General features: G+C 36.8%; 1 protein-coding gene across 3 annotated transcripts in view; it reads left to right on the top strand.

Annotated features, from left to right (window-relative positions):
- The window catches only part of NLGN4X (neuroligin 4 X-linked), a 371,997-nt gene that overhangs the window by 318,071 nt on the left and 28,807 nt on the right, over positions 1 to 25,119 (top strand). For all 3 annotated transcript variants that reach the window (XM_063450161.1, XM_063450162.1, XM_063450163.1), the window contains one exon: positions 15,680 to 15,865. In XM_063450161.1, coding sequence (XP_063306231.1) covers positions 15,680 to 15,865 — 186 coding nt within the window. The remainder of the gene's footprint in view (positions 1 to 15,679; positions 15,866 to 25,119) is intronic.

Genomic DNA, 25,119 nt, shown 5'->3' on the forward strand with positions numbered 1-25,119 from the left:
TTGGATGTCTCAGTCCATAGATGTGTCACTGTTGCAGAAGGAAAAAGACAAAGAGAAAAGTATTCCTGCATACAGTCAATTCCTGTTTATTGGGTTGTACTGTGGGTGTTCAATTTTACATGATTACATTGAATAACTCATACTTTCACCAAAATATTAATATATGTTTTTTTGTATTTTTTTTTTTTTTTTTTAAATGGCAATACGAGCCTGCAATGACATAGTAGTATCCTTGTATTGGAATTTGAAAATAATATACAAGGTCTGTCTGGAACAAGACATCAATGTAACCTGGCAGCCAAGGAGAGTGTATTGGAATATGCATGAACAATGACAACTTAATTGTACTAGTCAGTGGGGGCTCTAGTCATCATAGAGTAAGCATGTGTCCTGTGTGGCCATCACATTTAAAATGACTGAGTGAGTAGAGCAACAGATCTGTATAAAATAATTTTTCATTAAGCTTGAGCACTCCTCAACTATTCAGATGATTCAGCTTTTGGGGATGATGCAATGAGTGCAGCATGAATAAAGGTACTGCACAAGTGCTTTAAAGATGGTCAAGAATCTGTTGAAAGATTTGGCACCCTGTGACTTATGACTTTTCCCAAAACTAAAATCATCTTTGTTAGGGAAGAGATTTCAGAGCGTTGATTAGATTCAGGTAAATGCAACAAGGCAGCTGATTCCAACAAAATATTTTGCAGAGAATTTTGAACAGTGGAAGAGATGCTGGGGAACTACGTGAGGTTCTAAGGTGAAGGGAACTGAGGTGTCATTGTCCTAGGTACAATGTTTCTGATATCTTCTTCAATAAATGTCTTTATTTTTCATATTACATGGCTGGATACTTTCCGGACAGACCTCACATATCTTCCTTCAACGTCCACTGGGCCCTCACTTACATGTCAGGACTGGGAAGAGTAATACATTTATATCTATATAGAACATTTATTAATCAATATCATGTAAGGGTGCTGTAACAAATCATAATGTGGATTTTATCTGTGCCTGTAAAATAATGATATTTTGTTATTTCTAATGTTAATGTATTTCACTTAATTACAGAAAAGCATTATTACCCCATACATTAATTCAATAATATATATATAAAAAAAATACATATATATATATATATATATAATTTAATATAACCGAGTAATGACAATTTAAATTAAGAAGGAAGTCATTATGACTAGGAGAGTTCATAGAAATCTTATTATTTAGGCTACGTTAGTGCTGAATGACTATCATCAAATTGTCATTAGTGTATGTTGCTCATGAATTACATTTAAGGTAACTAATTAAATGATGAGAACAACAAAGAGTGGCCACATTTGTTCATAAGAATGTTTCAATGTGTTTGTAAAATCCTGCTTAATGAATATTTATAGTATTTTAAAGTTTTATAGTTGAATAGATGAATTAGTTGTTAATAGCTAATGGTGTTTTTTTATTAAATTGCATTTTGTAAAATTGAATCTGAATCTGAAAATGAATTGTACAATGAAAATAATGATTCTGTTTTTTTTTTTTTAAATTAAATCTGGACATGTTTAATGCTTTAAAATCCATTATTAGAATCTTTTACATTAAAATCAAATTATCCAAATTATGTAAATTATCCAAATACATTATAATATGATCACAATGTGAATCTTTTACTAAATCCCAACCCCTTGTTTACATGTGTTAATTTATATTCTTTTTATAAAACAATACAAAGCATAATATAACCAGCTACATCTCCTTTACATTCTCCTCTGCTCATGCACAGTCCTTCATCTAGTGGAGAAATACATTTATCTGATGGAACTGAAATCAGTCCCTCTGACTGATGAAGACTACTGTTCTTACTTGTTACTTCTTGCAGTGTAAAAAACAGTAGGAAACAAAATATAGAAACTGCTATCTTTCACATAGACTTTTGCAACCGTATTAGGCCGAATTGTGTATCTCCAAGTGCCAAATGGATATATATCTGAGCAAAAAACTAGCAGATTGGCCGAACAATATTTACATTTTTGCTCATGGCAAAAAAGAAAGAGATAATTGATGAGAAAAAAACGATGACTGGTGGCTAGATGACAGCCACTACATGTTGATTTTATTCACAGATCAAGTGAAAAGTGACAGAGGGAAAAAAGGAGTAGCAGTAGAAAACATAATCTATATTTGTATGTTTATGAAATATATAATATTCATTATTAGCATTTATATAGCGCAGTGCACTAAAATTACAGAAAGGGTGATATTTAGAGGTAAAGAAGGCCCTGCTGAAAAAGCTTGCAATCTATGAGGATTTTGAGGCAGGTAGATATATGTCACTAGATGTCTTTCCCAAGGACACTTTCTGTTAACGTGTTCTAATTGTGTTGGCCTAGCAGATATCATCATGGAAGGTTTATTTAAGAAAAAAAACTGGTGCTATTTGTGGACAAAGTGATAAGTAAGGGCCAATCAAAACACAAACCCTAATTAGTTATCTAAATTTTTCACTTGATAATTCTCCTTCACAGTGGCAGAACTAATGCAGATAGAGGGCCCTGGTACTAGGTTTTTATGAGCCCCACTGTGGTGCAAGAGTGGCAAAAAAGTAGGTAATCAGAATAATGATTACATGCAACAGGTGGGTGGGGGCCATCAATCACAATGGGGGGACCTACTGTCCCCCCCGGCCCCCACCCCTGTGCGGTGGGTGGGGGCCATAAATCACAATGGGGTCCCCCACCGGCCCCCACCCCTGAGCTGTGGGTGGGGGCCCTAAAAAACAATAAGGGGGGGACCTACTGTCTCCCTTGGCCCCCACCCCTGAGCAGTGGGTGGGGGCCCTAAAAAAAACAATAAGGGGGACCTACTGTCCCCCCCGGCCCCCACCCCTGAGCGGCGTGTGGGGGCCCTAAAAAACAACAACTTACCATTCGATGTTTTCTTTCTTCTAAAATCTTCTTTTTTCATCCCCAAAAACGGCCAAATAAAAAAACATAATAACCGACGCAATTAAAAAAACAAACAAAAAAAACGAGCGCAAAAAAAAAGAATCCATCTTCACCCATGGAGGGCTCTGCGCAGACTGAGCTCTGCAGGGCGGGGGAAGGCTTATAAAGCCTTGCCACGCCCTGCAATTAGGCTAAGAACACTCTGATTGGCTGGTTTAAGCCAATCAGAGTGCTCTTTGTCATTTTACACAGCATGGGAAAATTCCAAAGAACTTTCCCACGCTGTGTAAAATGACACAGAGCACTGTGATTGGATGGATTTCAAGCCATCCAATCACAGTGCTCTGTGTCATTTTACACAGCGTGGAAAAGTTCTTTGGAATTTTCTCATGCTGTGTAAAATGACAAACAGCACTCTGATTGGTGGGCTTGAAATCCATCCAATCACAGTGCTCTTTGTCATTTTACACAGCGTGGGCCAATCAGAGTGTTCTTAGCCTAATTGCAGGGCGTGGCAAGGCTTTATAAGCCTCCCCCCGCCCTGCAGAGCTCAGTGTTGCGGAGCCCTCCATGGGTGAAGATGGATTTTTTTTTTTATTGCGTCGGTTATTATGGTTTTTTATTTGGCCTTTTTTGGGCTAAAAAAAAAAGATTTTAGAAGAAAGAAAACATTGAATGGTAAGGTTTTTATTTTTTTGACAGGTTCTTAGTTAAAGGTCCCCCCCTCATTATTTTTAGGGTGAGGGGGATAGGTAGGGGGATCATTTTTTTGGGGGGGGGAGGGGGTGACTAGGGTTCCCCCCATTTGTATTTAGGGCCCCCACCCGCCGCTCAGGGGTGGGGGCCAGGGGGGGACAGTAGGTCCCCCCCTTATTGTTTTGTTTAGGGCCCCCACCCACCGCTCAGGGGTGGGGGCCAGAGAGGGGGAGGACAGTAGGTCCCCCCTCATTATCTTTATGGCCCCCACCCGTCACCCAGGGGTGGGGGGCGGAGAGGGGGAGAACAGTAGGTCCCCCCCTCATTATCTTTATGGACCCCACCCGCCGCCCAGGGGTGGGGCTGGGGGGGAGGACAGTAGGTCCCCCCCTCATAATCATTATGGCCCCCACCCGCCGCCCAGGAGTGGGGGCCGGAGAGGGGGAGGACAGTAGGTCCCCCCTCATTATCTTTATGGTCCCCACCCGTCGCCCAGGGGTGGGGGGCGGAGAGGGTGAGAACAGTAGGTCCCCCCCTCATTATCTTTATGGACCCCACCCACCGCCCAGGGGTGGGGGCCGGGGGGGAGGACAGTAGGTCCCCCCCCTCATAATCATTATGGCCCCCACCCGCCGCACAGGGGTGGGGGCCTGGGGGGAGGACAGTAGGTCCCCCCCTCATTATCTTTATGGCCCCCACCTGCCCCACAGGGGTGGGGGCCTGGGGGAGGACAGTAGGTCCCCTCCCTCATTATCTTTATGGCCCCCACCCGCCGCCCTGGGGTGGGGGCCAGGGGGGGAAGGAGAGTAGGTCTCCCCCCTTCAATCACTATTGTGGGCAGAAAGAGTCCCTGTGGGTTTTAAAATTCGCCTGCCTATTGAAGTCTATGGCGGTTCGCCAGGTTCGCGAACATTTGCGGAAATTTGCGTTCGCGGTTCGCGAACCGAAAATTTTATGTTCGCGACATCACTAGTAAGGACCAAAATCTATACAAAATACAGTTATATGAGCAACGCACACACACACAAAAATAAAAACACAGTTTTGGATTTTTACAAGGCTACTTAAAATCACCTATCCTAGCAAACAATGTTTAAGATCTTTGAGACCTTGATATTCAAGATTAGGTAGAATAGATTTTCTTCATTTTTTTTTTGCTAAATTAAATGTACTATTAGCTTCACAATCTGAATCTTTTTCAACCAGTGAGTGGTTGCTCTTCATTTGTATGGGGTAAAAATTACTTTTATTTTTTGAATTTATTACAAAGAGAATTATCGATACAGCTTGTGGCAAACTCCTCCTTTTAGCTGAATTTGCCACAAGTTTTTGGAGGGGACAACTTGCCAACACTTTTTCTGCCCCTTTAAATCCATGGGAAAATGTGCCTCTTCTCCTCCTCCTTTTTTCTGTCCTATTGTTTCTCCAGCAGGGTGTTGTCCCATGGACACTGCCAGACCAGTTTAAACTGGCTGCTTTGTCCCTCTTCAATCTCCATTCAGCCCTTGCTATTTTCTGACCTCACCCTTCCTTGTACTATAGGGCACTTTTAATATTGGACATATTGAGTGCTCAGATAAAAGCTATCTGGGGATATGTTGGACATATAGGTTAAACATTGTATTATAAGAGTTATGTATTTTTATGTGGTTTTTGTAACAGTTTCTGAGAGATATTTCCTGTACCTGGAGATAATTACGTTACCACAGCCACTTAAGTCAATTATCTCCAGGATAGAGAGACCGGTCAAATGTGACTTCCATAAAACTTTTGAACCCCTGCTCTGACCTGGGTGATTTTTGGATATGTTGTTCACCCAGATCAGGGCTATCCAGGGATGTAGGGATTTATGGGGATATGTTTTTGTTTTGGGGTGTTTCTGGACTTTGGATAAAAATGTATATTTTCTGCCTGTGGATAATTGAGTAAGTCCATTGTGTTTGTTAATTGTATCACAGGCAGAGGGGATGGTTTGTGTACAGTAACTGGGAGTGTTCAAATGTAAAACTCTGCTTTGTATTGGTTTGTGAGTTTCATGTCCTGTGCCCCACAAGGTCCACGTGGGCAGTAACCTTTTGGGGAAATACTGTATAAGAGAAGCATCTGTATCATTATAAATTCAGTTCTACTTTACCCTCAATCTAGAGTCCTGTCTCTTATTGGGGGGAATCTGCTACAAGGGATTGCTATGCTCTTCATACTCCCTTGCTATAATCACTAAGCTCTTCTAAGAGCTTGTTCCTGTTCCTGCTTCACTCTCTGGGGAAAGAGAGGTTCACCCACTGGAACTTAGAGCCTTGTCGTAGGTCCAGAGTCGGTAGGAGACGGCGAGACCCCAACCAAGCTGCGGCGGTTCGTGGGGTCTGCAGTGCTTATGGTGTCAAGTGGAGTGCTTGGAGCCCTCAGGAAGCACTAGTAGCATCCATCAACAGAGGGTACCCAGTCGGGGTGCCAGGTGATCCATTACACAGCTATTATGAATTACCTATAAAGCGTCATGATTACTATCAAAAGCTAATAACTCTTAATTAAGTTGACCTTTGTGATCTAAAAACAAGGCTGGACGATCAGACAGAACCTCATTAGGTAATACTCCTTAGATGTTACCTGGGAGAAATGGTCAGAGAGAATTAGTTTTCTAACAAACTGATTAACACCTGCCACAGTGTGAAATAAATTAAAATCATGAGTTGGAGCAATGTTCAGGCTTTTTAAAAGAACTTACTGATTTGTAATTGAGTAATATTTTTATGTGATACATTTAGTACTGTCTGTAGTTTTACTGATCCTAAAGTAGTGAGTAACTTTTTTCTTTGGGTTCGCCTTTTTGGTGGCACCATTTGTGTCTCCAGTTTTTTCCCTTGTCTGTGTGAATTGGTTCAGAGCCACTGGACAAGTAAGAAACGGGTACTTAGGTCAAAGTCTGTGGTCGCAGCTTCTGTCACTTAAGCTCACATTTTTATGTTGAATAAGACTCTTAATTTCTTAATAATGGGTTTCATCTTTTTTTTTTATCTTTTTACTCTTTTTTTAATTTAGTGGAAGTGGCCAAACATATACCGTATTTTTCGCTCCATAAGACGCACCTCACCATAAGACGCACCTAGTTTTTAGAGGAAGAAACCCAGAAAAAAAATATTCTGAACAAACTGTCCCATAGTGTTTCTTACTATGGGACAGTTTGTACAGAATATTTTTTTTCTCCCCTGTCCCATAGTGTCCCCCCCTCCCATAGTCTTCTCCTCTCTCCCATAGTCTTCACCCACCCCCTCCCCATAGTCTTCATCCACCCCCTCCCCATAGTCTTCATCCACCCCCTCCCCATAGTCTTCACCCACCCCCTCCCCATAGTCTTCACCCACCCCCTCCCCATAGTCTTCACCCACCCCCTCCCCATAGTCTTCACCCACCCCCTCCCCATAGACTTCATCCACCCCCTCCACATAGACTTCATCCCCCCCTCCCCATAGTCTTCATCCACCCCCTCCCCATAGACTTCATCTCCCCCCTCCCCATAGACTTTATCTCCCCCTCCCCATAGTCTTCATCCAACCCCTCCCCATAGTCTTCATCCACCCCCTCCCCATAGACTTCATCCACCCCCTCCCCATAGACTTCATCTCCCCCCCATAGACTTCATCCCCCTCCCCATAGACTTCATCCCCCTCCCCATAGACTTCATCTCCCCCCAAAGACTTCATCCCCCTCCCCATAGACTTCATCCCCCTCCCCATAGACTTCATATCCCCCTCCCCATAGACTTCATCTCCCCCCCATAGACTTCATCTCCCCCCCCCCATAGACTTCATCCCCCTCCCCATAGACTTCATCTCCCCCCCCCATAGACTCAGCTTGTGCACACTTCCTTTCAGTCCCCCTGGAAACCGGAACATGAAATTCAAGTTCCACTACCGCGGTGCGCCCTGTGCTGCTGGCCAACGCTGCAAGACAGGTAAGTAAAGCTTCATATTCGCTCCATAAGACGCACAGACATTTCCCCTCACTTTTGAGGGGGAAAAAAGTGCGTCTTATGGAGCGAAAAATACGGTACATGTGATGTTCATAATCTTCTTTATCACATATAAACGTACATGCTTTGAATTCAGAGATAACATTGTTTAGACAATCCACCCATTGCTACATTTCTATTTGCAATTTAGAAAGATCAAAATCAGGAAAAAAAAAAAAAAGAAAATCACAATATATCAGTAGAATAGATTCTATTTTCTCTTCATATATCAATTTTATTCTTTGGTAGCAACCGTTGCATTAAGGATAAAGAACACAATTATCCATTAATTGTAAATTATCTTTAGTGTCTCTTGGAAATGTTTTAATTCTTAAACCTTCTGGATAATGCTCTGTGCTATGTATTTTCCAAAGGACTTGATCTTCCACCAGAACTTTTATTTACTGTGGGGCATAGCAGTGGAAACTATTATTGTTTTTTTTTTCTCACAGTAAGTTATAAAGAAAGATACCTATCAACAAGAAATAAAAAAGTTCCCCAGTCTCTTGTGTTGGCAGTGGTTATCATGCTTGGAGTACCCTGTCGATGTTCCCAGCCATTCTGCAATGGTTTGCCCTCTTACCTAAGAACCTCTGAAGCTGAGTGATGTGAATTTAGATTCTGCACATTCTGACAGTCATGAATTGGCTGAGAGCAATCGCCGAGAATGACCCTCTATATAAAGAATATAATGCCACCATTATACACTTCCAGCAACAATCTATATATTAATCTATATAAATCTATATCCATTGTACAGCGCTACGAAATTTGATGGTGCTATATAAATATTATAATAATATATATACAGTCTATAAAATAATATATATAACTATGTGCAGCCTTGTGAACAAGTGGAAATGCCTTAAGTTAAGCCTTGATTTTAATTTGTAGATAAATATCTCTTTGAAATGAATCTTTTATTACACAAATTCAAACAGATAAAAAAGGGTCATAGTAGTAGATCTTTACAGTGTTTTCATTATAACAAACAAAGCTTCATCTTAATAAAATGTTATATGTCAATCACCATGGATTCTTAGTCCACGTTTTACTTATTATTCAAAGAGGTTCAGCATAATATCATTAAACTCTCTCTCAGCCTTAACAGCTTTTAATTTAAAAATATATTTAAAGACCTCTACCATTTCCAGTAATCCCTAATACACTGAATATTAACACAAAAGGAATGTGTGTAAAATATATATATCTATTGCAATATGTGTTACAATGAATGTATTGTATATACTTTTGTCTTTTTGATTATTTCAGAAGCCCCTCTCTCTCTCGCTCTCTCATATACTTTAACTAAAATTTTAAAGTGATTTTGTGTATTTTTTTAAAATCATTTTGTAGCTAAATATAAGCCAGCTCTAAGTTACTTGCTGTCAATAGTGAGAATTAATACATTGTAAACATCATTTGGGTAAAATGCCAGAGCCTTTGATAATGATATTCTTGAACTATTTACTGATAATTAAGTGGTTTTTATTCAGCAGTTGACAAATCAGTATCTATATAACGAGAAATGTATCTGGAGACAAAATAAGAAAAAAATTAACAAGAAAGATAATAAGACTCTCTCATAAAGAAATGCTCAGCGAACATTGCTAATCTCTCTGTCTAGGATAGGAGAGGAACTTGAAGCTAATACTCTCATGGTTATTAGCCCAGATTGAAATAGCCATGATATGTTACCATGGCAACATATACATTTGGTTGGTAAACACATTTCCAGTTAATAGATGGAGGTGGTAATAATAAATTGAAGTACAACCAAGATCATGTAAAAAAAAAAAAAAATACAGAGTAACAATATAGCGTGTTTGAAAAAAAAAACAAAACACTCATGGTATATCAACTGCAAAGCTGCAGAAATATAAGTATACCTTCCTGGAAAGACTGATGTCTGTAGACCAAAAATATATAGTGTAGACTTGTGCAATCAGTTTGTTGGTGTGACTAAGTGTATAACATGAACATGATGCAGAAATGCATCTCTAAGCTACAATAAATGTGTTTAAAATGAAGTCTGAGTAAATAAGATACTTTGATTGATTTATTAAATTACATTTGAATTGTTTTTAGTAAATCACCTAAAATGTCTCAGGACAGCCCCGCCCCTGGCTACAACCCCACTAACACCCTTAAAACTAAAGTGCCCCACTTTGTTCAATTTTTGTCCAAATGTTGAGAGGTATGGAATTAATCATTCTTAACTTATTCTGCAGCACAAATATCATCTAACGTTTAATGCAATACAATGTGGAATAATGTGTGTCTTGCATTTTAATCACTTTGTTGTTTTAAAGGTCAAAGCAATAATTCTTTGGTTCAGCATTATATTTACATTTTTATGTTTTAGTAAAGGAAAATATTTAATATATTATCCTATTTTATTTTGGCAATTGCATGCATTTAGCATTTCCTTTTTCATGTTATTTTTATCTGCTAAAATACAGATGCTGGCCTGGATTCTTTTAGCAGAGTAAGGGTTTACTCTTCTTCTGGAATAGCAATTCCTACATAGACGTCTATGAGAAAACTACTTTTTACTAAACAAAAGCAAACTCTTTCTCTGCTAAGAAAATTCAGCCAGAAACATTGTTTTATTGCATGTATATTTATATTATTTGTGGATATGTACATGTATATATATATTTATATATACATGTACAATGCAATGATTTGAGGACCCAGGACATACTTGAAAATGAGAGAAATCTCAATGCATCTTTCCTGCTAAAATATTTTATAAATAAATAATATTTATATTATTTGTGGATATGTACATGTATATATATATATATATATATATATATATATATATATATATATATATATATATATATATATATATAAAATATATATATATATATACATGTACATATCCACAAATAATATAAATATTATTTTATATATATATATATATATATATATATATATTTATAAAATATGTTTATATATAAAATGTTTTAGTTCTCATCTCTAACACATGAAAAAAATCCTGTGTGTATATCTATATAAAATTCACAAATAGTAGCCATCACTTGTGGGACTTGTAAAATGTGGACTTTACATTTGGACTTGGTAACATTCCCATGTTTTGCATTATATTAAAGAAAACAGTACTATATAGAAGCTACTAATTACAGTAGTGATAACACTAGCTCTATTGACTACTCACATTTTTTGTGCTATTTTATATTTTTTTACAAGAGATACTGGTGCAATTTTGTGGTTGTTTAATATCGTCAACGTTTAACCCCTTAAGGACCGAGGACGGTTCAGGACCATCATCGGCATTTTTGCCTTGCCGACCGCTGACGGTCCTGAACCGTCCTAACGGTCCAATGTACTTACCCGATCGCCGTCGTTCCCCCGGAGGTGATCAGCGTTGGTCCCGGTTAAGGGGAAGACTGCCTGCAGCCCAGACATTCTCCCCATGGCGGATTAGGACCCCTGTGGCCATGTGATCGCTCAACAGAGCGATCACATGGTCACAATAGGTGTCCGTGTGTCTGCCTGCAGAGGGACTGTCTGTGCTGACAGGCAGTCTCCCTGCTAGTGTAAAATCCTAAAAAAAATAAAGTTAAAGTAAAAAAAAAAAAAAAAATTATATATGTGTATATATATATATATATATATATATATATATATATATATATGATATATAGACGTATATTATATATATATATATAATATACGTCTATATATCATATATATAATGTCATACTAAGTGTATTTTTATATTAATATGTACATATATTAATATAAAAATACACTTATAATTAAATTACACACGTGTATATATATATATAATATATATAATAACTATATATATTGTATATATATATTATTATAAAATACAAATAATAAGTAATTTAAATTAAATAAAAAAATGTAAAAATAATAATAAAAATAAAAAAAATATTTTTCTATATGAAATTTTATTCTAACTGTATTTTGATATTAATATATATATATATTTATATCAAAATACACTTAGAATGAAATTGTATATATATATATCTATGTATATATAAATAAATAAAAAGAATATGAAATATACATATGTCCATATACAAAATTACATAAATAATTATATAAATATACACGTAGACTTCAAATATATAAATATGCATATATATTTAAATTCTACATGTGTATTTATGTAATATTTTTACATAATTAAGTAATTTTATTGATTGCAATTTAAGGGACCTGCCTGCCAACCCAGGTCGAAAGTCCAGAGAATTTAATTTGTTAGCACTGTATTTTACCCTGTAACGTTCTACGACACCCTAAAACCTGTACATGGGGGGTGCTGTTTTAATTGGGAGACTTCGCTGAACACAAATATTAGTGATTCAAAACTGTAAATCATATCACAGCGATGATATTGTCAGTGAAAGTGACTTTTTTATTTTTTCACACACAAACAGCACTTTTACTGATGATATAATTGTTGTGATACATTTTCCAGTTTTGAAACACTAATATTTGTGTTCAGCAAAGTCTCCTGAGTATAACAGTACCCCCCATGTACAGGTTTTATAGCGTTTTTGAAAGTTACAGGGTCAAATATATGGGTCAAATATTTTTACATTGAAAATGGCCAGGTTGGTTACGTTGCCTTTGAGAGCGTATGGTAGCCAAGGAATGAGAATTACCCCCATGATGGCATACCATTTGCAAAAGAAGACAACCCAAGGTATTGCAAATGGTGTATGTCCAGTCTTTTTTAGAAGCCACTTAGTCACAAACACTGGCCAAAATTAGCGTTCAATTTAGTTTTTTACTTTTTTCACACACTAACAAATATGAACGCTAACTTTGGCCAGTGTTTGCGACTAAGTGGCTACTAAAAAAGTCTGGACATACCCCATATTGAATACCTTGGGTTGTCTACTTTAAAAAAAATATGTACATGTGGGGTGGTATTCAGAGATTTATGACAGATAATGGTGTTACAATGTCACTATTGATACATTTTAAAAATGTATGTTTTGAAACCCCAATATCCTACTTGTACTTATAGCCCTATAACATGCAAAAAAATAGCAAAAAGCATGTAAACACTGCGTATTTTTTAAACTCAGGACAACATTTTGAATCTATTTAGCAGTTTTTTTCATTCGCTTTTGTAGATGAGTAAAAGATTTTTCACATAAAAGTCAAAAAACATGTATTTTTTTCAATTTTTCATCATATTGTTTCATTTTTTTTTAAATTAAATTACATGAGATTATATAAATAATGGTATGTAAAGAAAGCCCCTTTTGTCCTGAAAAAAACAATATATAATTTGTATGGGAACAGTAAATGAGAGAGCGGAAAACTACAGCTAAACACAAACACCACAAAAGTGTCAAAAAGATGCCTGGTCGCAAATTTACAACATCGCAAAAACAGTCCGGTCCTTAAGGGGTTAATAACTCACACTATTAGTGTGGGTAATTGTTTTTTTTCTTTTACAAATAATGTAGTATGGCTCCAAAAGAGTTTATCACTAAACAGGAATTTGTGGAGAATTAAAAGGGAATTGGAATCTTTAGTCCTAAAATAAATTGCCTAATTAACTTTTCGGTGTGACTATTCTCGGCATAACGATTTCTTTTGCCACACACAGACATGGGTCCTTAAGGGGTTAAAGATCTTATCTGATTCAGTTCAAATGTGGGTCCATGTTTATGTCTCAGAACCCAAATATTAATTATTTTATTGGGGCATAAACAGGGTGGCAATGTGAGTGATGCTAGGACTTAATAGTGAAGGATCTGTAATTGCTGGGCATAAGCATGATCTTAGGTGAATGGCATAGTTCATAAGCATGGGTGAAGTGATTAATACTGAGGCAACACAGAGGATAGGAAATGTGTAATACTGGGGAAAAGAAGAGCAAAGAAGTAATTCATTTTAGGATAAAACCAAGAAGGAAATATTGGGATACAATGCCCAGTATTAGGCCAGATAGGTGACTGCCTAAAGCTTTGCATGAGTTGGGGCCTTGCATCTTGGGAAACCTGAGCTTATAGGATATAGTTATGAACCAAGGGACCGAGCGTCTTTGCACCTCAAATTACATCTAAAGTCAGGTGGGCCCCAGGGAGCTTGTGATCTGCACCTGCAGAGAATGCAGACCAAGTGCATAGCTCACTGGATGGATTAGTGCATTGCCATGGTTTACCATGGAAACTATCTGATTCATTGCTGTGTGTCAGCCTGAGGGAATAATGGCCATGCCTTGAAACTATAAGGTAGACTAGATGCTGGAGATTAATTTTCCCAATTTCATCAATTTTTAAGGTACTTTATTTATTTATTTTGAAAATATTTTTTAAACCCCCAAACAGTCCCCATCCCCCCTGTCCAAATCCCCCAATACTGCTCCTATCCCCCTAATTAAAGCTCACTATCCACCCTCAATATTGCCCATATCCTTTACAGTAAAGCCCCTGTTGCTGCTCACTAATTAACTTATCACCCCCCAATACTGCCACTAAACCCACACACTAGAGCCACTTATCCACACATAATACTGAACCTTGCCTCCCACAATACTACCCCATCCCTAACACTAAAGCCTCTATCACCAACAATACTTTCCCTATTCTCCATACACTAACACACACTACAATACTTATAACCCACGTACACAAGACACACACACCACATCCCCTATTCCACTCCCCACAAATGCTCACTCTACATGATCTCAGTACAGTCCCCAAAGTAGTGTGTATTGGGGTGTATGTGTTCATTTGTCACTGTATATGTGTTTGTGTGTAGCTTATGAGTGTGTCACAAATGCTTGCCTGTGAGTGTGTGACACTAGGGAACTCAGAATGGTGGGACAGAACCCTGAAATGGGGACTGTCCCACCAAAATTGGGACTGTTGGAAAGCCTTCCTTAATATGGCCTTAAAGTATATAGATAATAAGAGTGCTGACCTCTCATTGGCTTGCACTGCATACCTGCATGAGTTGCACTGAATACTTTCAAAGTAGGTGAACATTTTAAGGAAAGTGGAGATGCTAAAAAAGCTAGAAACATGTTTTTTTTTTTTTTCAAACTAAAAGGCTCGAACAGGAGAAATATCACAGCAAAACTGATCAAAACAAATAAAATACACTTATCTTTACTTATGTTTGTACCCATGAAGTATAAAATTCATGGAAACTCCCAATACTGTTTAGATCTTACGGCATAGCATGCCCCTTTGCAGAAATGCTGTGAATTGTTGGGTGATTTATAAAAGATGAGTTAGTGGTGTGGATCTGCATCATTTACTTTAAATTAACTATATCCCTGGCTGGCTCCCAGAATTAGTCTTGTATAAATCACACATCACATTTTAAAGTTTGCAAGTTACCCCCACAACCAACATTAAATAGAATATCTATTGTTCGTTTAATTAAAATCTGAATCATTTTTGAATGTTTAAAGGGAGTAGTTTGTATGTTCTATTTTTTTTTTCTTAAAGAGAACAGTGTTACTATTTTTTACTAATCATATTTTTACTAAAAATCTCAAGGACCAAGTGAATGGTTTTCAAGTTATTATTGTTGAAGACCCTTCATTTGTTACAGATGTTATACTGTTACCGCCATCTAGCCTTCATCTGTTTACAGAACTTTCATTGGAAATTTGTTATCAATTTGGCTGTCATAAAATATGCAAAATAGATAAATAGAATAAATGCATGGCTCTTCATGATAATTTGGCTACTGAGACTGATACATAATATTAATTGTTATAGTCAGCGTGTTGTGATCTTGTAATGAAGAACATTCTAAATTTATTTCAAATGTGTTCATGTTTATATGGATTTTGACTTAATGGTAATTTTGTAAGGAACTTTTTACCTAAAAACAATAAGACTAGAAATGTTTTAGCTAATTTATTTTAAATATTTTTTGAATTGTCAAAAGATGTGCATTTAATTCACTAAAGTCTTAATTATGGAATCTGTAAATAGCCTATATTTTTACAAATTACAAGTAAACCTTTCTATTTCTTTATTTTTACCAGGTTTTTTAAGCACAGGTGATCAAGCCGCAAAAGGAAATTATGGATTACTTGACCAAATACAAGCATTACGGTGGATTGAGGAAAATATTGGAGCATTTGGAGGAGACCCAAAACGTGTTACTATCTTTGGATCAGGAGCAGGTGCCTCCTGTGTAAGCCTGCTAACACTATCTCACTATTCTGAAGGTAATTTTGCTCATTATTCTTTAAAACATCAGCACACAATTCCCATTCATTAGACAGTCAAACTCCGAGTTTCATTTATGCTATGTCCAGAGTGAGGATGAACTAAGTATGATTCCATTCCATCCAACTGTAATGGTAATCTCTGAGTTCATTTTGGTGACCATTAGTACATTTTCAATGCAATGTGTTATTTTTAATATTAAACACAATTGGCGTTTGTACATATATTTCAATTATAAATAAACAAGCATTCTGTATTGAATATATATTAAACATATTAATGTTGGATCAATACAAATTATTTGCAATAGACATTACATAGAACCCATGTCTTAATTTATTAAAATGAGATGCTTTAACTTAAATAACTTAAATAAGTCTTAAAATGATTCAAGGGAAATCCAAGCAGAATATCTATTCATATATGGTATATATGGCATGGTATACATGTTATTAATATGAGAAATGTGGATTTGAAGTCTATCCTGCTTGGTCCCTCCTTGTTAATACTGGGTAAACTTTTTTTTCTCTTCACCTAAACTTCCATCACCTCCACCCGTGTATATTTATACATAATCTGAAAATTCATATATATAACAGAATATATATATATATATATATATATAAATATACACGGGTGGAGGCGATGGGAGTCTAGGTGAAGAGAATACAAGTTTCTTAATCATGTTTTGCATTTTTGTCTGGTCTTTATCCCAGCAGCTAGATTGTAATTCTATCAAGTTGTCTTTCATTAAAGTGGAGGTTCTCTCCGGAGTATCCTGGCCATGTAATTCATTTTGAAGATCTTTTTTTTACATGCTGTGGGTTATCATTGCTGTTTATCTTTTATTACCAATGCTGTTTCATATCATAGGGCGACAGAATGAGTACACCGGATATCATCTTATGTCTAGCAAGTTAATAGTGTCATTACAGGGCCTGTAAACTGCTTAAGCTTTACAGACTGCTGGCCATGATGTGGGAGAGACTGTATCTAAGCATAGTTAGATTCAGCAAAACATTTATGAGTGTTTTTAGATTATCATTTGTTCATTCACTTTCTAGAAATTTAAATCCTAGAAAATACAATTTAAGTAAAGTAAATAAAAAGCATGTTTTGAAGAATTGGAAAGCACAATTTTTATTTTTGCCCATCCTCATAAATTCTAGCTACAAATGTATTGGTGTGCGTGGTCAACTTGCTGCATGCAATAATACATAATTTCATATTTGCAAGTACACACAAATGACTTTCAGACCATTTATGAAATAGGTCATACAGATGCGTTAGATGCTCCTGGCTAATGGGAGATTGCCTCCAGGATTATAGGTAGTTGCTGTCTGCCTGCTGATGAGCTTTGCCTCTTTGTGCTAGTCGAGGAATGGTGTTGGAATGCACTGTTTCACTGTCATGTGTTTACTTGTGTTGTATAATTGTTTGGTTTGTTTGTCCTTTTGTATAGTAATGTGTAGTTAGTAGTTGTTTAATTTTTACAAGCATAGATGTCGTCAGAATGCTGCACACAATACACATGTCCAGTAGGAATTCAGAATTGATCCAGCAGTAGTAAGTACATTCTACTTTCTACAACAGTATTCCACACTATTGTGGCTTCTTTTATTCTAGTGGTTTCTTAATACCATAATTAACAAGCATAGCAATACTATTAATAATCATAATATGAAAATTAATATGAAAAAAACATATATATCCTTCTAGGTAAAACATATTCTCAAAGGAATTATAAAAAATATAGTGCAATGTCAGTGCTAATAAATTTGCAATAAAATCTGATAAATATTATACATTGCTAAATAGTGAACAAATAATGTGTGACATGCAGCCGTGTTACAGGTAATGTACAAAAATCCTCCACACAATCCACCTAGGACATACTTGAAAATTAGATAAATCTCAATGTATCCTTCCTGGTAAAATATTGTATAAATAAATAAATACATTGCAATGAAATTACAAGAAAAAGATAAAGTACCACAAGATGCACACTCACTATTCCAACTATTTTAAAGTGTTAACTTGTGCAAATCCAATAGTAAAAATAATATAGTTTGAAACCCCTTTAACTCTAATTCACACTAAAAACCTAGACTATACTTATATTTTAGTACCTTCAAGACATCATAAGTATGTCCCTCTCTGCTAGATTTTCTTATAGTAACTTAATGTAAATAATAGCACTGTTTTCTTGCTCAATAAATCAAATACAGCCACTCTTGCAGTATTAATGATATCTTCAAAATTGTATACAAGAAATTAAACTCACTCACCACTGTTGGAGCCTCAATTAACCATGGTTAATGCACAGTTCTTTCAGCATTCTTTCCAAATGGATTGTAGTGTATGTAGTGTATGTTTCTGCAAGTAAGACATGAAATCCCTGCATCTTTTAAGGTAATTGAAGTTTAATTGGGTGAATTTCTTTAAAAAACATTACAATGCAAATAAAGTTCACTAAAAAAAACATAAATAGTCAGTATAAAAAGGCTTCTTCAGTCAGTATTAATATTCTGACAGAAATCTGTAGAAATTATCTTAGACACAGTTATACCCATGTACATTGAATGCATAGTAGTGAGCATTGGCATATAAAGTGGGTGAGAAGGGGTTCAGATCCCCCTCCCAAATATTTTTATGGTGGGATGAAGGTCCATAAGAAGCTTAGGACCCACTTCTTCATAAAAGCGGATCAATCAAACTGTTAATAGCTCCTGACTGATTCCTCTCTTGCAACTGTCATTAGTCTAATACTATCCTTACCTTTTGTGTCACTTTACCCCACTCCCTCTAGCATGTAAGCTCATTGAGCAGAGCCCTCAACCCCTCTGTTGCTGTGCGTCCACCTTATCTGTTTACAACTACATGTTTGTTCGTACACCCACTGTAAAGAGCTGCGGAATTTGTTGGCGCTATAAAAATAATAACATAATAATAATAATAATAATAGGACCTCCTGCACCACATTGAAAGTCCCATCAGTTTTCTTTTAAGGTCTGTAGCAAGGCAAATAGGATGTGCGGCACAGTTGCCTCTCCGTTCTCATGCAGGGCTCTTCTGGTGTGACATGGGAGACCGAGTTGTGTTCTGCCTCCCTATTCTCACACATGGAGCACTGCAGCCACTAACCCTCCTGCAAGGGAGTGCAGAGGCCAATCAAGAGATATCCGTTCAGCCTTGCTAGGAATCACCAGAAGAAAAAAAAAAAGTAAATAATGTCATGCCTCTCGATCATCACAATTTCCATGGGACAACCCTACATTTGTGTTCTGTCCCACTACCCCAACTTTGGTCCATGGTGTCCCATTTTTGGAACTGCATTCCATGGAATTGCCTTTTAAAAAGTATAACGTGAATGCTTGCTTTACACTCAGGGCACAAGGACAGAGCTTTTCAGAGAGTTCTGAATAGACATATGCAATTTGTTTTGATCCGAATGTACATTTAATTTCATGCCATTCAGATGCTTACAAATGTCCGAAGCGCCGAAGTTCCAAAGTGCCAATGTTCGGTAGTTCAGAAGTGCCGAAGCTCCAAAGTGTCGGAGTGATTCAGATTTCTGAAAAGTGGCAAAACAAGAGAGAGGGAGGGAACCTTGACTTGAACCTTGACCAATGATGACTGGAACCTTGACCAATAAGCTAATTCCTTTTGTGCAATGATGTCATATCCTGTACGTGTCACATTGTGGAGGCCAGCGGACCCTGAAGGACGTGTGAGGGAGCTGTGCTACAAGAGCACAGTAAGTACTTTGCTCCCTCATCGCCTGGCATGGGATGTTTGACTTTTGTAGTCTCGCAGTCTCTACTGCACATGACTGCATCGGACAAACATCCTTAGTCAATTATATAGGATATATAAAGAAGACGTGCAATTCGTTTCATTCTGAATGTTTATTCGTACTAATTTAATGCCATTCGGACATTCGGATGCTTACAAATGTCCGAAGTGCCGAAGTTCTGAAATGACAACGTTCGGCAGTTGAATCCATAAAAGGGTTGACCATGAGGTAGCTGCTCAAGTCATGGGATTTAGACAGAGACCTCTGAACAATTTAATTCTATCAGAAATGTGCTTGTCCCATTCACCATTTGAGATTAAGGGGGGGTGACTGTGGGATCTTAATTTTTGCTGATTCTTAACTAAATATGTTGAATGACTACTGCTTAAAATAAGATGGAACAAGCTAGCCTACATATGAAAGTAATGGAAGCAGGGCCATCAACAGACAACCACCTAAAATAGCTGTCTGGTCTAATACATTCTGCAGATTTCAGCACACAATCTGGAACCAGTAAGTTTATTTAATAGCATTTTTACATCAAACTTTCATAATATCTTTTTCTTTGATTCATCTTTTGGAATATCCACGTTTGTCTGCTCCTGTACCTTCAGTACAGTGTAAGATCTGAGTTAGGTTTACATTTATTTATTTTTGCCTTTGTATGTATTAGAATACATACAATTTGTTAAAATGTATAATTATTTTAAGTGATTTAGCATAAGAATTTGTATGACATGCTATTAGCTATATTTAGAGTTTTCAGTATAGATTTGTGGAGTTTAGATACTGATTTACAAATGGATAATGAATATATTAAGATAGACAGAAAATATATCATAACTGCCTAGTAATGTCTTTCAATTTGTGCCTCACCACAGGCAAAGCTAAACCCTAAAAATCACCCTCAGAGATGATCACTTGCTTCATCATGGTAATAGCACACAGTATGTCACAGCCACTTAAGGCATTCATAGAATCTATTCAATTGATATCCATTCCTCTCTGCAAGTAAGGTCTTACTAGAAGTAAAGAGTACAGGGCACAAGAGTGATTGCAACAACAAGATGCAATGTCCTCTGTTGGCTGCATAAACACCAAAGATCATTACACAAATAAGAAATTCAAGCCTACTTACCATTTTGTACAAACTCTCAGGAGCATTTGATGACAACTCTGCCTTTCTTCAACACACTACAAGAACACTAACAAAGCTACCCATATATTATCTACTGCAACTCCCTGACAGCAGTCACCTCACATTCTGCAGTGACCCAAACATCACCTCTGAATTCTCCCATCTGCTTCATTGTCTACAACTTCACATTCATCATCAAAGATAGAGAATAATAGCATCACAAACATTATTATTGTAAACAGTTAATTATACCTATCCCATTATGAAATTCCAGCCCAGTCAAGAGAAAGACAGAGACCAAGTAAGTACTAATTTGTCTCTGTAGTTCTCCTCCGCTTGACTTTTCTTGTCACAAGGGGGAGTCTAAGAGTCAATCCCTGCAGCTGTCATCACAGGAACCCTTATAGACCTCAATACCGTACAACAGTACATCAGTAATTTCAGACCCAAGGAAGACCACGCCAGACCAAGAGGGCAGCGCCCACAAGGGTAAGGTGAAGGTAAGTAAACTCACCTTTACCTGCCCCTCAGCCACCAGACCACCAGCGGCAATGTCACCATCAAGGAATTTTGTGAAAGTCCTTAAATGGTAACAGTACCGCATTAAGAAATAAAAGCAAAAGTACATTTCTACTAAAACGTAGATATATCACCACAGTTTGAAAGTGTCTTCGTATGCTTTGAATCCATTGACAGATACTCAATGAAAGACAAAACAAACAAACATATCTTCAGAGAAAACAGATGTCATTCTCTCAACATTATGAAGGATGAGCAAACCATCATGTTTTTCTGTTTCACATGCATTCCATCATAGTAGACTATCTGTTGCAATAACATTATGGCATAGCTGAGATTAGCAAATTGGTTAGTCTGTATGGTCATTCATAAAGGACAGTAGTCCATATCTACATCAACCATTACGATATTAGCTGGTGCAAAAAAAACCTAATCAAACGTCACTAGAAGAACTTATTATTATTAAATTATTCCTTCTGCACAACTTTAAGAAAAAATAGGCCATGCTTAAATAAACATGATGTTTAATTTTCAATAAACAGTGTTAAAATTTAAATAAGTGTATGAGTATTTTTTTCTAATTATTAGCTAATAAACTGCTAGTTTTGGTTTTATGTATTACAGTTTTATTTAAGACTCTCATTTACAGAAAAACGCTTACATCTGTATACATACAGTAAATGATTTCACTGAGGTCAGACTCCATAATGACGTTATACAGTGATTCAGCTCTTGTATATGGTAATATAACTAACGTTCTGTTTTGGCAGGGATGTCTTTATGCATGGGCACACTGTGCAGTGGCCCAGGGGCACTGCGATGCCCATGGGCTGAGGCCAACTGGAAATATCCTTTTATCTCCCCTGCCAGCCAATGCAGAGCTGGCCTCACTATCTGCCTTCTCGGGCTGGTGGGGAGTTTAAAGATCTCCATCACTGGCCTCCAGGTATTTCACTGCGGGGAGGGAAGGACTTGGGAGACTGTGTGTTCATCCCACGAACAGGGAGTTTGGAGCATTGCCGTGCATTACCATGTTCAGATATTGGTGCTTTGGAAAATTGTGAAAGAAAGTGTAAATGGTGGGCCAAAAAAGCGTAACTGGAAATTTGGTTGATCTGTCTTGAAATTTGAAAGTCCCTTTTAATTTCTATAATTCTTAGTTTTGTGAAAAGTCCCAATTAACTGACACATACTTAAAGAAAGTGTACTTTTTGGTTTTGCATTTAAATCCTGAAACATCATTAATATAATTACTTTTAATAAATTAACCTACTGAATTGTTTTAAAAATAAAATATTGTGTTAATGTTAACACTTTCATTTTATACAGATGGTTGGTTTTGTTTTGCACATGAACTGGTTTTTTTTTTTTACTTTATTCTTATAGAGTCCAACACCTCTATTTGCTATCATTAAAATGAACCTTACTTATTTTTCACTTTATTCCTATAGAGTCCAAAGCCATGGAAAATATGTTTCTCTGCAACTGATACAGTATATTTTTACCCTTTCTGCAGATATACAGCAAAACATTTCATTATTCTTTCATGTCTCTTTGTAATAGCAGACACAGGGGGGAGGTGAAAGGGAAGATCCAAGCATATTAAAGGAACACTATAGTCACCTAAATTACTTTAGCTAAATAAAGCAGTTTTAGTGTATAGATCATTCCCCTGCAATTTCACTGCTCAATTCACTGCCATTTAGGAGTTAAATCACTTTGTTTCTGTTTATGCAGCCCTAGCCACACCTCCCCTGGCTATGATTGACAGAGCCTGCATGAAACAAAAAAACTGGTTTCACTTTCAAACAGATGTAATTTACCTTAAATACTTGTATCTCAATCTCTAAATTGAACTTTAATCCCATACAGGAGGCTCTTGCAGGGTCTAGCAAGCTATTAACATAGCAGGGGATAAGAAATCTTAATTAAACAGAACTTGAAATAAAGAAAGCCTAAATAGGGCTCTCATTACAGGAAGTGTTTATGGAAGGCTGTGCAGGGGAGTCACATGCAGGGGAGGTGTGACTAGGGTTCATAAACAAAGGGATTTAACTCCTAAATGGCAGAGGATTGAGCAGTGAGGCTGCAGGGGCATGTTCTATAACCAAAACTGCTTCATTAAGCTAAAGTTGTTCAGGTGACTATAGTGTCCCTTTAATGTATTATATTTTATTCTCCTACTTACTGCATATAATACCAATTATTTTTGCACTTGTGTGATACATTTTCAGACGCGATTTAATGTAGCCTGCACATACACAGAAAAGTTTGCCCTACAGCTCACACTTACTACTTTCTTTACAGGCCCCTATATATTGAGTCATGTTTTTATACAATGTAGGATAGGGTCAAGGTGTTTTAAAATTATATACACAGAACTACAATAAACTTTTAGTACTGTAAAATGTTTCTTTCCTGGGTAAAGCACAAAATGATCAATTTATCAAGATTTAAAATGTTTTTTACAATTGTTACTCTCCATTAATGGTTTATACTTTTATTGGAAGCAGTATGACCTAGAAGAATCAGCAGTGAGAGGTAAGCATAGGAAGAAGGCACAGGGAAAGGTTTGATATGATGAGGACAGGTGCAAAAAGATGTGACGAGGATTAAAAAACATAATGCAAGAAAATACTAAGAACGCACAAGAGCTCAAGTAGCTTGCCCTTGGGCGGATCCTTGCTCGGATCTCAAACTGGTCAAATTGATATCAAAATTGTTAACCTATCACTTTCCTCCACAAGAGGGCTAACATTGATGTAGTACACTGTACACTGTAGTGTTGAGTAAATGTTCATGTATCAAGTGTAAGTACAAACATTTGCACTTTATGCATAATTTGCTGATGTATCTAATAGTATAGTCCATGTCTGATAACGTGGAGATATACTAAGGAAGCAGAATATATTATGTGGGGTGATTATAGAACCTTGTGCAAATATAGTACAACAAGGCCTATGTTATCTGTCTCCAGAACTTAATGTTGATTTGTATATTGAGTGACTTTTTTCTTTCTGTACATATTTGTTCTAAGTGTTAGTGACAGTTGTAGTACATGTTAAAGGGACACTATAGTCAGCAAAGCAGCTTTTGCTTAAAGAAGCAATGTTGGTGTATAGCTCATGCCCCTGTAGTAACACTGCTTAATTCTCTGCCATTTAGGAGTTAAATTACTTTGTTTATGCAGCCCTTGTCACACCTCACTGCATGTGACTAGCACAGCCTCCCTAAACACTTCCAGTAATGAGTCAAGTTCTGTTTATTTCAGAATTTCTTATCTCCTGCTCTTCTAGTAGCTTGCTAGGCCTTGCAGGAGCCTCTTGTGTTGTTAATTTAGTCAATTTCAAGAGCAGGAGATAAAAACCTTTAAAGTAAGTTACATATGATAGAAAATCAACCCATTTTGTTTTCACACAGGCTGTGTCAGTCACAGCCAGGGGAGGGGTGGCTATGGCTGCATACACAGAAGCACACGTGATTTAACTCCTAAATGGCAGAGAATTCAGCAGTAAGACTGCAGAGGCATGATCTATACACTAAAATTGCTTTATTAAGCTAAAGAAGTCTTGGTGACTATAATGTCCCTTTAAGTAGATAAATATTTTATTGGAATGCTACCATTATCTAGAGTTTCACATTGTTACCATGACAATTGGAAAAAACAAGATAAAAATAGCTTTCATTGTTAATATGCAGAGATAAAACAACATTGGTACATGTGTTAATGTAAAATGTGCAAAGTGGGTACAAATTGGTTTTCAGATTTGTTCTTATAAAAGCAAAGGATAATTTGCATT

This window comes from Pelobates fuscus, chromosome 1 (assembly GCF_036172605.1).
Source record: "Pelobates fuscus isolate aPelFus1 chromosome 1, aPelFus1.pri, whole genome shotgun sequence".
Lineage (NCBI taxonomy): Eukaryota > Metazoa > Chordata > Amphibia > Anura > Pelobatidae > Pelobates > Pelobates fuscus.